The 12274-nt window shown below is 36.2% G+C and overlaps 1 protein-coding gene across 2 annotated transcripts in view; it reads left to right on the forward strand.

Moving 5' to 3' along the window:
* The window catches only part of ACSS2 (acyl-CoA synthetase short chain family member 2), a 57763-nt gene that overhangs the window by 25266 nt on the left and 20223 nt on the right, over positions 1-12274 (forward strand). For both annotated transcript variants that reach the window (XM_032218017.1, XM_032218016.1), the window contains exons 4-7: positions 2903-3006; positions 3987-4059; positions 5589-5664; positions 6760-6874. In XM_032218017.1, coding sequence (XP_032073908.1) covers positions 2903-3006; positions 3987-4059; positions 5589-5664; positions 6760-6874 — 368 coding nt within the window. The remainder of the gene's footprint in view (positions 1-2902; positions 3007-3986; positions 4060-5588; positions 5665-6759; positions 6875-12274) is intronic.

The following is a 12274-nucleotide window of genomic DNA, read 5'->3' on the forward strand; positions in this document are numbered from 1 at the left end:
CTAACCAGTTATACCGAAGTTTTCCTTAGTAATAGAATAGAAATATACTGATGAGTAAGGCAGTATGCATGAAGGCAGTAACTGTGTTTGAAATTATTACTGTCACCTGTTGTCTTCTTGATATCTGGCACAGAGCTAGCAAATATATTTTCATGTTGGTAGTCCAAACAATTATTTTTCAAACTACAAGTGATTATAGGAATATTACTAGCTGTACTGATGCATGTAGCCATTATAAAATAAAATTATGTAGCATAAAATTTAAAAATTTAAGATTTTATCCTCATTTATTCTCTCAGTATGATCATTCCTCTTTCATGTTGGTCTCTCATTGTTAAATTCAGTCCACATTCTTTCAACATTCATTGATTCTTGATGCTGCCTATTTTTGTTTTATCCCATAAACTTCTGGTTTCTCCTTGAGTTACTCAGCCCTCACTTTCATATAACATACTAGGCAGAAAAACACTCATTATAGTTTTACTTCTTTCAGCATTCATTCCACATAGAAGATCATTTTACTATCCATTACTGCCAGTATTTACATATCAAAATTTCTCTATCTTCAATAAATTTGTTGTGAAGGCAGACACTTGCATCTACGTGCTCTGTTTTTTCATTTATGTAAAATATACAATAAAGGCAAAGGTTCCCCTTGCACATATGTACTAGTCATTTCCTACAATGGTTTACTCCATTTTCCTTTTCAAACACAATTAACTTGGTTTGTGCACATCCATTTTCAGAGCCATACTTTTTATTGCATCACACAACCTAACCTTCATTGCATATAAAAATACAAATGCATTCATTTCTCCAAGCAACACATCTCTCATATTACCATAAACATGTCTTACACATTTATCCATAAATCTGATCCTTGTCCTACCATACAAAACATTCCATAAATCAAATTTATCATTTCCTTATTACTTATTCCTTATTCCTTTCTTTAAATCAATATATGTACAATAAACTGCCTCATTTATTTCTCAATGACAAATTGAAAAGCAAAGTTGAAAAGCTAATCTATAAATTCCATGCTTAGTATAAAAGCCACAATCTCTTCCTGAGTTTCACTCATTATCACCTTTCAGGCAGAATTCTGCCAACATTCTCAGGCATGTTTAACAAACAAATCCTCCTGTGCATTTACATTAATTGTTGCTACATTTCTCTTTTTATAAAGTAGTAATAACAGAATTCTTTCAATTTTCAGCTATAGATTTAGTCTTCACACATGTTAAAGAAGTCACAGAGCCACTCCATAAGCAAAACACACTCATATTTTAACACGTCTCTGTTATACCAACTGCTTCTGTAGCCCAGCATTTCTCAATATTTTCACAGCAATTACAATTTTGATTTTGCCATTTGTTTTCCTTGGCTGTAATATTTATAGCATTAATTTCATTTTCACTGTTTGACATATCACATGGCATATAAGTGCTGTTTGACCAGGGTCCACAGTATTGTCAGGGATGCTACACATCCTCTCCCTGACCGATTTGCTTGTTATCTTCAGGTGGTATCCAAAGCAGAACAGCTAGATTCTGTAATAGCTTTGTACAATATAGTAACAACCTTGTTAACTCTCAAGACTCTTTATACACACACACACACACACACACACACACACACACCACACACGTGGAGGATTTCAATTTTTTTAGAACCTATTCTGTAGGTATGGCCTATTTTGTGGGAGTGGCTTGGCAGTCATGTGACCAGGTGGGCATGGCCAACTTGGAAAATGTGAAACTCACTTAACGACGCTCTTGCTTAGCAACCAAAATTTTGGGCTCAATTGTGGTTATAAGTTTTCTTTCTTTCTTTCTTTCTTTCTTTCTTCTTTCTTTCTTTCTTCTTTCTTCTTTCCTTCTTTCTTTCTTTCTTTCCTTCTTTCACCTCTCTCTTCCACTTTCTTTTCTTTCTTTTCTTTCTTTTCTTCTTTTCTTTCTTTTTTTCTTTTTTTTCTTTTTTTTCTTTTCTTTCTTTTCTTTCTTTCTTTCTTTCTTCCTTTCTTTCTCTTTCTGTGCCTGTCTGTCTGTCTCTCCCTCCCTTCCTCCCTTCCTCCCCCCCCTCTCTCTTTCTCTCTCTGTGTGTCTGTCTGTTTCTCTCTGATTCCCTCTCTCTCTGTCTCTCTGTCTCTCTGTCTCTCTCTCTCACTCACACATACGCACACAGACATACTGTGGTCACCTTGTTGAGTGTTCCAATCACATTTGAAAGACTCAACAACCGGCCTACATTTATGGTTTTTTACAGCATTCTGCAGTCATATGACCAAAATATATGGTTAAAAGTACCTGGCAGTGGCGTTCTTTGCGGAGCAGGGCTCCAGAGTCATTGCCAGCTGCGCAGAGCCTCACTGCGGCTCCACTCCGTGGAAAACATAGGTGCACGCGCACACCCTGTACAATTACAGCCTCGGAGATTTTGTAACAGTGGGAACTTGTTCTCACTCACCTGGGCTTCTGCAGAAGCTTCCCTCTGAAGCCCTCCAAGGGAGGAAGGGCCAGGTGGGAGAGGGGCTTTGGTCCTGCTCCGGGCTGTAATTGTGCGGGGTGTGCACGCGCCTATGTTTTCTACGGCGTGGGGCCGTGGCCTGAAGATGAGGAATGTGAGGGGGACCAGCGGGGCCTCGTCCTTCTGAAGAAGGGTGTGTGTGTGTGTGTGTGTGTGTGTGTGTGTGTATGTTGAACATTTCTTTATTTCATCCTGATGCTGGCTTAGATCAAATCAGAGCGAAGATGCCTTCTCTAGGTCTGGGATCCTTAATTTAGCCAATGTCTATATGCTCAATAAGTTCATTTGATTTTTCAGGTATTATTATGATGTTTTGTGCGGTTGTCTAAAAAATTGTTTTAGTTGGCTGATCTGAGATTTTTTTTTTTCACAGGCGTGAAAAAAGGAGACAGAGTTTCCATCTACATGCCAATGATAATTGAGCTGGTAGTTGCTATGCTAGCTTGTGCCAGAATTGGAGCACTTCATTCTATTGTGGTAGGAATATTTATTCAACAAAAACATTTATTGGATTATAGCCTTGAAGGTTATGAGTTACTAACTGAAATTAGGGCTATTGTGTGTGGTCTGCAAATCCAAATGTACAGCAAATGATACAATTTATTGCTGCCAACTAATGGTTGTTTGTATTTTGCAGATCAGGTACTGTACAATAAAACCTAATTGAAATGAACTATGACATAGGTAGCAATTTAAACTAAGCTAGCTTTTTTGTCCCTGTGATTTTGAGTCACTTTCGAGTAGGTGAGTATGCCACTACGCCCTTTTTGACTAAGCAGAGGCTGCTTTATCACTTTGTTTTACAAAGATGACCTCAGGCTTAAATAATTTAATTTTTTAAAAATCTCCTAGATTTTAAGGAGTTTACCCAAAACATTGCATTAAATACTTCAACAGAATATGACAGATATGGACTTATGCAAAGCATGTTTATTTGCTGTGATGCTTTAAGTTAAAGGTTTGCAGTATTTGAACCTGAATTAGGCAAAGGTCTTCTAATCTAGCATGACTGCTGTTGCTGTACTTGTTGGCTTCTTCTGAAAGGAGCCGTGCCTTTTTCTGGACTCATTCAGTAGCCAGACAGGGACCTACTTTCCTTAATTCAAGAGAGACTTTGTAAGCACATATCCTTAAAACTTCTTAACTCAACAGTATGTTTATACATTAGGAAAAAGGCAGCATTTTTTATCAAGCTAGGTTTCAATGAAACATGCCTATAATTTGTGATTATAATTATCTGTAATGCATTTCTCACTGATTGTAACAAAGGTTTTCTTCTAAGGAGTTCTGCTGTATTGTATCAAACAGAGTTTTCAACTGCCTTTTAACTAATTAGCTAAAAACATTTATAGCTGCATTATTCCTACTCACAGTCAGGGATCCTATTCAAAATAGTTCCAGTTGGCATTGTTGCGGCTACTGCTGTTCGGTAGTTATATTTGTGATTATGATTTCAGTTTGCAGGCTTTTCAGCAGAATCTCTTTGTGAGAGGATTCTAGATTCCAACTGCTCGCTTCTCATAACTGCAGGTAAATATCTTTTTGATAACCTGTAGGTTCTTTAGTATATAATTAGCATAATCTAACTGGGTTTATAATTAATGATAACTTTATACTCTTCATCTTTGAAATAAAGACTAGCTGCAGTTCAGCAGTTAAAATCTCACCAGGCTCATGGTTGACTCAGCCTTCCATCCTTCCAAGGTCGGTAAAATGAGGACCCAGATTGTTGAGGGAAATATGCTGACTCTGTAAACCGCTTAGACAGTGCTGTAAAAGCACTATGAAGTGGTATATAAGTCTAAGTGCTATTGCTATTGCTAAAGGAAGGAGCTATTTCCAGGTTAAAGCATGCAGGAATATGTTTCATCAATCATATTACAATATAACAGTGTTCTGGTAATATGGAATTATAAACATTTTTAATTCATAACTTTTCATTGCTATGATCTAATGTCCAAAGTATTTTTTTAAAATACTTTAGTTTTCTTAGCTGTCATAAAGCAGAAACATGCTCTAGTAAAAAAAGCAGGCCGTGGCTTGCTCAATTAATGCTTTTTATTAGATGATCCTTCTCTAATAAAATACATTGATTTCAGATTTGTAAGACCTACATTCATTTAACTGTTAGACCCATTATGTTTTACAAATGAAGGCAAATATACATGTCCCAGGATAATGTTGCAGGAGCCAATCGGAATTGGTCATCCTGATCAGAGATTTAGTCTTCCAAGCCTTGGACTCATGCTGGAGCCCATCCTGTGGAAACTTATGTGCACTGGGCTGTTCTGTGTGTAGTATTTGTACTATTTATGTGTTGCCCGGTTGTGTGTGGCTTTTAGTTGCTGTTTGAGGGGTTGGTGACCAGCTATTAAGTCATTGGTTGTTTCTTTGTGCTACAGCATAACATCCCAATTAACAATTGAAAAACCACACATAACCAGACACCACATAAATATTACATATAGAACAACCCAGTGGACACATTTTGGAGAGAGAAACGTTCCCTGAGGATGAGCTCCAGCACAAGTCTGAAAGCTTAGAAGACTAAACCTCTGGTCTCAGTGTCCAACTCAGAATGGATCCTGCAACATTATGATTTAATGTGCAACAACAGCAAAAAAAAATTCAGCTATTCAAGTTGTTCAAGCTATTCAAGAAACTTATAAGACAAGTTTGGACAGCCACTTGTCTGGAATGGTACAAACAGGTTTTCCTGCTGGAGCAGGGAATTGGACTAAAAGACTTCCAACTTTGTTATTCTGTTAAGTTCTGTTAATTCTGTCATGAAATAATGAGGATGCCAATACCAGAACTAAGATATGACAAAGGACATCTAGTTTCTTCTGATTGTTCCCTAATCTAACCCTAACCTATATCCTTTCAAATTCCCTGAATTTTGAAGAAACTGCTGCTGTTACTGCATTGGCCTTTCCCTTAAATCCATTGTTCTCTCTTTCTTTTACTTTAAACTATTCTGTCCCTCCTTTATGATGGACAACCTTCAGGGACCTGGCCTATTCTGATGAGCCATTTTAATGATTGACTTGTTGTTTTAGATGCCTTTTATAGAGGTGATAAGCTGATTAACTTGAAGCAGATAGCTGATGAAGCCTTACAGAAGTGTAAAGCTAAGTAAGTAAGTTCAACGGTTCTTTTCAATGAAGGGAATTTGTGATATATTTGTTTCCTTGGGAATAAGAAAAGCATGTACTGTAGCTTTAAAAATACCCTAGCATTCCAGACAGAAGGTCAAAGAAGCAAGCATTGCACAGATTTCAGTAGGACAATTTTAATGTTAGCTTTGGGTAGATGCAGAATCTTAAAAACTTGTAAAAGAATTTCCAACCTCATTTATTGCGAGTTCATTAAGGAAGAGTCTTGTGGAATGATTGGGATGCTTCTTCCAGGTTTCTTGGAATCTGAGTTGAAATGGCATTGATAAGAAGCTGCCCTACTTTCTTTTCTTCTCAGCCTCTCCATAATTTCTTACATCATATATGAGGAAATATATAGATATATGTGTGTATGTAAAAATATATTCCCAAAGTAATAGTTTGAAATGACAATAAAAGTCAGTCATGATCTTGTCATGTTATGGGTTGACTTCATAGCAGAGGTGAAATGCTCTGAAGTCTGCTACCGGTTCGCTTCATGCGCATGCCCACCCCAGGCACTAAGAAGCCTTTTGTGAGTCTGCAAAGGTAAGTAGAACAGTGTGGGGAGGGAATAGTTTTGCCGCATGATTTAGATTCATTAGAAAGCAGGATTTCTTGCTTTCTAGCAAATATAAATTGCGTGGCACAGCTGATTGTTCCACAGCTGATCGTTGGAACTTTTTTAAAAACCTTTTAAAAGCATTTTTTACTACTGGTTTGGGCAAACCGATAGCATTTTTTACTACCGGTTCGGGTGAACTGGCTCAAACCAGTAGCATTTCATCCCTGCTTCATAGGGTAACCACCCCGAAGACGATTTGGAATCTGTGAAAGGTCACTCAAGGGGACTAAGACTTTTTATTAAAATTCATTTATTCTGCCTGTTAATATGAGACTGGATACAATTTTAACCATGATTCAAGTATTTGGTGTTCCTTTAAATATTGTTGTTATCCATATAAACTATCCTACCTCTTGAATTTAGCTTGTTTACTGAATTAAAATATCAGGGATATCCAAGATTTTCTTCAAGTGATTCATTTTTCATGGATTCATCTTTCTTCTATTTTAGGGGGAACCCTCTGGAAAGATGTATTGTGGTTAAGCATCTAGGAAGAGAAGAACTAGTTCAAGATGGGTCAAGTAGCAAGTCTCCACCTCTGAAAAGGATCTGTCAGAGTGTGCAAGTGAGTTATTGTGTAAACGTGGTGGATCTGTGGGGCTTGAGCAAACATTTTTGTTGTAAAGAAAAAGGAAAAAAGGTGATTGCATATCCTGTCATGCTGGAGGGAGTTTAGATTTTTGCCCTCAAGGTTGTGCTTCATTATACTGGGCAATTAAGGAGTAATTCAGTATTGCAGGTAGCTGGGATGTGGAGATAATCTTTCTGTTGCCAGTAGGATACTTTTGTGATAATAAATGTGTTGTGCTGTTATTGATCACAGAAGATGATATTTGTCTTTTCATTTTTATATAATCTTTTCAAGGTAAGTACATGTGGTCTGTAACATACAACAAACATGGTTAACAGAAATTAAAGTTACATTTTGTTTTTCCTCTCCTCTCCTCTCTTCTCTGTCAAGTTCTGGAATTCTTTAAAATTCAGAAACTCTTTAAAATTCATTTATCACCATAGCATATATAGAAAACCATATTAGCTAAAGATCAAAAAATATGTTACATTTATTTCCTTTTTTTTTGAAAACAGCAAGAATTCACCAACTAATTTGTACAATAAAATTAAGTCTGAATTTTCTCCAAGATCTAGACTGGGAGATGGGCTATTTTCATCAACACACTTAGGATGGCAGGTGGCAAGCTGCAATTATGTGCTTTATTCCTTTTAGGGTATTTCCCTTTTTAATCAAGGAAAGTCATTTTTCCCAGTTTTAGCAAAAAGAGTACAACGGTATGTGAATGGTAATTCAGAATCTCTTCTGTTGCATGGAGTTTTGCTACTACTGGAAATAAGACATATTTTAAAATCAGCATCAAAAAATCCATTTAAACCAAGCATTCCCCCAATCTAATCCTACAACTCCCCAAATTGCCATGCTGGCTGGGAACCCTGGGGTTAAAATTCCACCATATCTGTCAAATATATTAGTATAACCATTGACACAATAATTCTTTACTTGCCTTTTTGATATCTTTGAGGACTTACCTCTGTTTGCTCTCAACATATATTATAGAAATATATTCTATGTCTTCCTATAAACTAATCAATTTATCTGTTTACTACCGTTCCTGATCTTGTGCTGCTTTATTAATAAATAGTAACTAGTTGCTCCTGTTACATCTCCAAAGTAGTAAAAGCATTTTCTGTTTCATGGAAAGTTTCTATGAATTAAAAGCTACTTTCTCTGTTGCAGACATTTCTTACCTAATTAAATAACCACAATCTTTTACAATATTCATACAAGCAAACAACCCTAGTCTTGCAATCAGTGTCCTTATTTTAAACATGCAATTATGTACCTTTATATTCAGTCACAATTTAATGAGAAGTTTGGTTGCTGACTTTTACCTAGTTCTCACTAAGCTAATAAGTATTTGGGTCGTATTGTTTCACAATTAATTAGTGGTGGAGGAGATCACATAACTGAATATTCCTCAAACCTAAATGTTGAAGTAGTAAAGAGGACTGTGTAATTTTCTCCTTAATGCATTGGTTTCATAAATGCAGGAATGAAAGATGCCTTCTATTATGTGAGCCCCAACTTTCAGACTGAAGTGTATTGGGTAGATATGGATGTACTATCTCACTGAGTTTTTGCTGTTCATCAAATATAGACCCTATTTTTAGCAAATTACAAGTCTTGTATCCATTAATAGCAACACTATAGCAAGTGCTTGTAATTGGCTTTATCACAACAGACTTCCGTGTCTTTTTACATGGACTTGTAACCAGAAGAGATCACGATTGGCAGCCAGGTGGGAAGTATGCATTTATTCACCATGCCAAACTAGTACCAGTTTTTAAAGGTCAGAACAGTAGAAACATAAGAAGCATTCCTGAGCTTTGACTGTACATTCTGACAGACACCGTTGATAGAAATGTAAGTCTGCTATATTAGGTTCTTCAGATAAGCTGTTGGTCACAACCCTTTGCCAATATCCTCTTCCTTATTGGACAGAGAGAGTATATTTATCTGTGACAAATAAATAAGCTGTTTCCCTGAACTCTTTAAAGATTGCATATTTCTTATATTAATGTATCTGTTGTTAACAGGAAAATTAAGTGACTGACCATCTGCTGTCCTTAAGAATTCCTAAAATATCCATTTTTCACATAATGCTTGATTTTTAAAATTGAGCCATCAACACATCACACAGTCTTTAATGAAATCCTTAGTGCCCCTCTTTAATTTTATAGATTCATTTTAGGTACACTATATTCCAGACTGTGAAATTACATGAATATTCCAATATGGTGATGCTTAACTTTGGTTGTAGCTATTGAATTGTATATAGCCTAATTGGATGTCTTCCAGATTAATTAGATAAATTTCCCATAATCTTTCAAAAGTTATAAGAAACATTGTCTGGTGCATCAGGAGAATTCTGTAGATGGCTGGTAAGGGGTGTATATCCAATAGATAAAGCTTTTGCCATTCTGTAGCCATTTTAACTCTTGTAGAATAGGTTGTTGCATCAGTTCTGATGATAAAGCAAATGAAGAAATATAAACAAGATTCAGATGTTTGCTACCTATTTCTTCAGATGGTTCTGGTGAGAAGGAAGCTAAACTATAATTGCAGAATCACTTTCTAGTTTTGTGTACTAGAAAGGATTTTACAATCTAAATCACTTTAGAATCTTGTACTAGAAAGGATTTTACAATTTTCTCTGAAAATACATCAAGATTCTAAAGTGATTTGGATTGTAAAATCCTACTGGTTAGTATCACTTTATGGTAAGACCACATTTGGAATATTGCACCCAATTTGGGTCACCATGATAAAAAAAAAAGATGGTGAGACTAGAAAGAGTGCAGAGAAGAGCAACAAAGATAATTAGGGACTGGAGGGTAAAACATACGAAGAATGGTTGCAAGAATTTGTTATGCCTAGCCTAGTGAAAAGAAGGACATGGGGTGATAGGATAGCAGTGTTTCAATATCTAAGGGACTACCATAAAAAGAGGGGGTCAACCTATTTGCCAAAGCATCTGAAAACAAGACAAGAAACAATTGATGGAAACTTATCAAGGAGATGACAAATATAGAAATAAGGAGAAATTTCCTGATCGTTAGAACAATTAATCAGTGGAACGGCTTGTATTCAGAAGTTGTGGGTGCTCTATCACTGGTGGTTTTTAAGAAGAGATTGGACAATCATTTGTCTGAAATGATATACGATCTCCTGCCTGAGCAGGGGGTTGGACTAGAAGACCTCCAAGATCCCTTCCAACTCTGTTATTCTGTTATTAGCACCACTCTTTCCCTTAGAATGGCAAACCTTCCTTATTGTATTTATTAGAACATTGAGGTTCATCAAATTGATTAGGAAAAAAATAGTGAAAAATGGGTATGTGTTTGCCTAGCAGAGACATTTGCTTTCACTTCTCAGACTAATTTCACTATCCTTTATACATGGCGATTTATAAAAAGTAATCTCTGCTGCATTAGTCTATGAAAAAAATAATACCAACCACTGGATAATGTTTTTATTTTAAAGAAGAAAAGTTTCCTTCAAGTTTAACTCATGCTGACTAACTATGTAGTTTTCTTAGCAAAAAAAAATGTAGTAGTGGTTTGCCATTAACCTTACTCCAGGATTTATTTTACTTTCTTGTCCAAGCCCACAGCTCTGAAATTTCTTGGTGGCTTTCTATCCAAGTGCTAACCAGCTTACATTCTTGTCAAGTCTTTCAAGATTAGTAGTATCAGCCAAAATGACAAAAAACATCAACTCCTCCAACATTCTTCATCAAGAAGTTGTTAACAAAATCCAGAAGACAGGGAGGAAACAAGACACATACACCCCACCACTGCTAGCCAGGAAGTATGCACGTCAAAATCATACATTTCAATTTTTCTAACTTTTTTATTTTATTTCATACACAACTAAAAAAAAAGAGGGGAAGGGGACAAAAAGCTTTATTGTTGCTGTCAAACAATTTGAAAATCAGAAATCCTTGCAGATCCATTTCAGGATCCTCAGGAATCTATCAATCTCATGATTTGATCCTTCTCTAGGATAAGAGAATTTATGTGGCTTGGATTTAATCAAGAGCCACCAAACTATGGCAAAGTGATTGCCTTGGCATGACAACACATTCGTTGGCTGTTTGGCTTTTTTTGGAGAAAGGAATAGTGGGAAGTTTAACAGCTTAATTGATGGAGCCTGTAATATACACCTTAAATAAATAGGAATAACGCTTCATGGATCTTTACATTCCTTGCCAACTAGCAGTTTTGCTCTAGCATAGGAATTACCATTTAGGAATGGATGGGCTTTACACAAAACACAGACTCTGGATTAGAGGGTCAACCAGTCACATAGAAGAGACTGGTGGGAAAAATGCTTTTTGAAATGGAATTGGCTAAGCAGATATTGATAGGTTATCAGATCCCTTGTGTGCAATTTTTCCTTTATGTTCTTTTTTTTTAAAAAAGCACTTTATATCATGGTATTCAGCTTTCTAATTATACAACCCATCTTTGCTATCATGGCATTTACAGATAATAAGTGCCCAAGTTCAGTTTGATTGGTTCTCAAACATTATATCTTCTTTGTGAATTTTTGGCAGGAAAAAAAAGACTGAGAGTTCAAAGAAAGTCCAGCCAAAGGTATTTACTGTGTGTAGCAGAAGTTTTTTTCACAGCATCCGTCTGCTCTGCTTACCACGTCCAGCACACCTCTTCTCTTGTCTGCTCTTTTGCTCTCTCACTGCAATGTGTGGCCTTTTAACCTCATTCCAGCACCTGCATGGTTCTTGGGGGTGTCACTGTCACAACAGGTTGAAGGGAACTTGGAACCACATTTCAACAACCTGGGATTAGGAGGGGTAGGGAAAATAACCACTTTGTAGTCCTATTGTTATTGTATATCTATTGCTATTGTAAATGGGATTTATTTTTGTATTGAGACCATGAGGGAATCTGTATCCTTAAAGGTTTAATGCTTCCTTGGAAATAAGTTCAGTTGCAACTGCCAACTCATTTCCTGGATTCAATTATACTGAGATTGTGCAGAATGATTACATTCAGATTACCTCCATCACTCAGTTTTGTTTTCACAAACAACAAACTGTACATTCCTGTTTGAAAGAGGTTGAAAATTGACCCTGAAATTTTTGATTGCATTATTTTTTGTTGCTGACTAGCAAAACTTAATTGTGTGAAAGATCATTTCACATTTGTGATCAAACACAAACTCACATCAGCTGTGAAAAAGTATTGTTTTCTAAAGAACAATTCTGGAAAACTAACTGGGTCTGAATAATGGAAGTAGTATTGATAATGGAATTTATAATTACAGAACCGTGTGATATCAGTGCTAGTAAGTGAAGCAACTAGTTGATTACAAACCGATAACAGGCATAATTTACTACTGTATTGCAGCCTAGGGTTTATAGATTAT

This window comes from Thamnophis elegans, chromosome 5 (genome assembly GCF_009769535.1).
Source record: "Thamnophis elegans isolate rThaEle1 chromosome 5, rThaEle1.pri, whole genome shotgun sequence".
Lineage (NCBI taxonomy): Eukaryota > Metazoa > Chordata > Lepidosauria > Squamata > Colubridae > Thamnophis > Thamnophis elegans.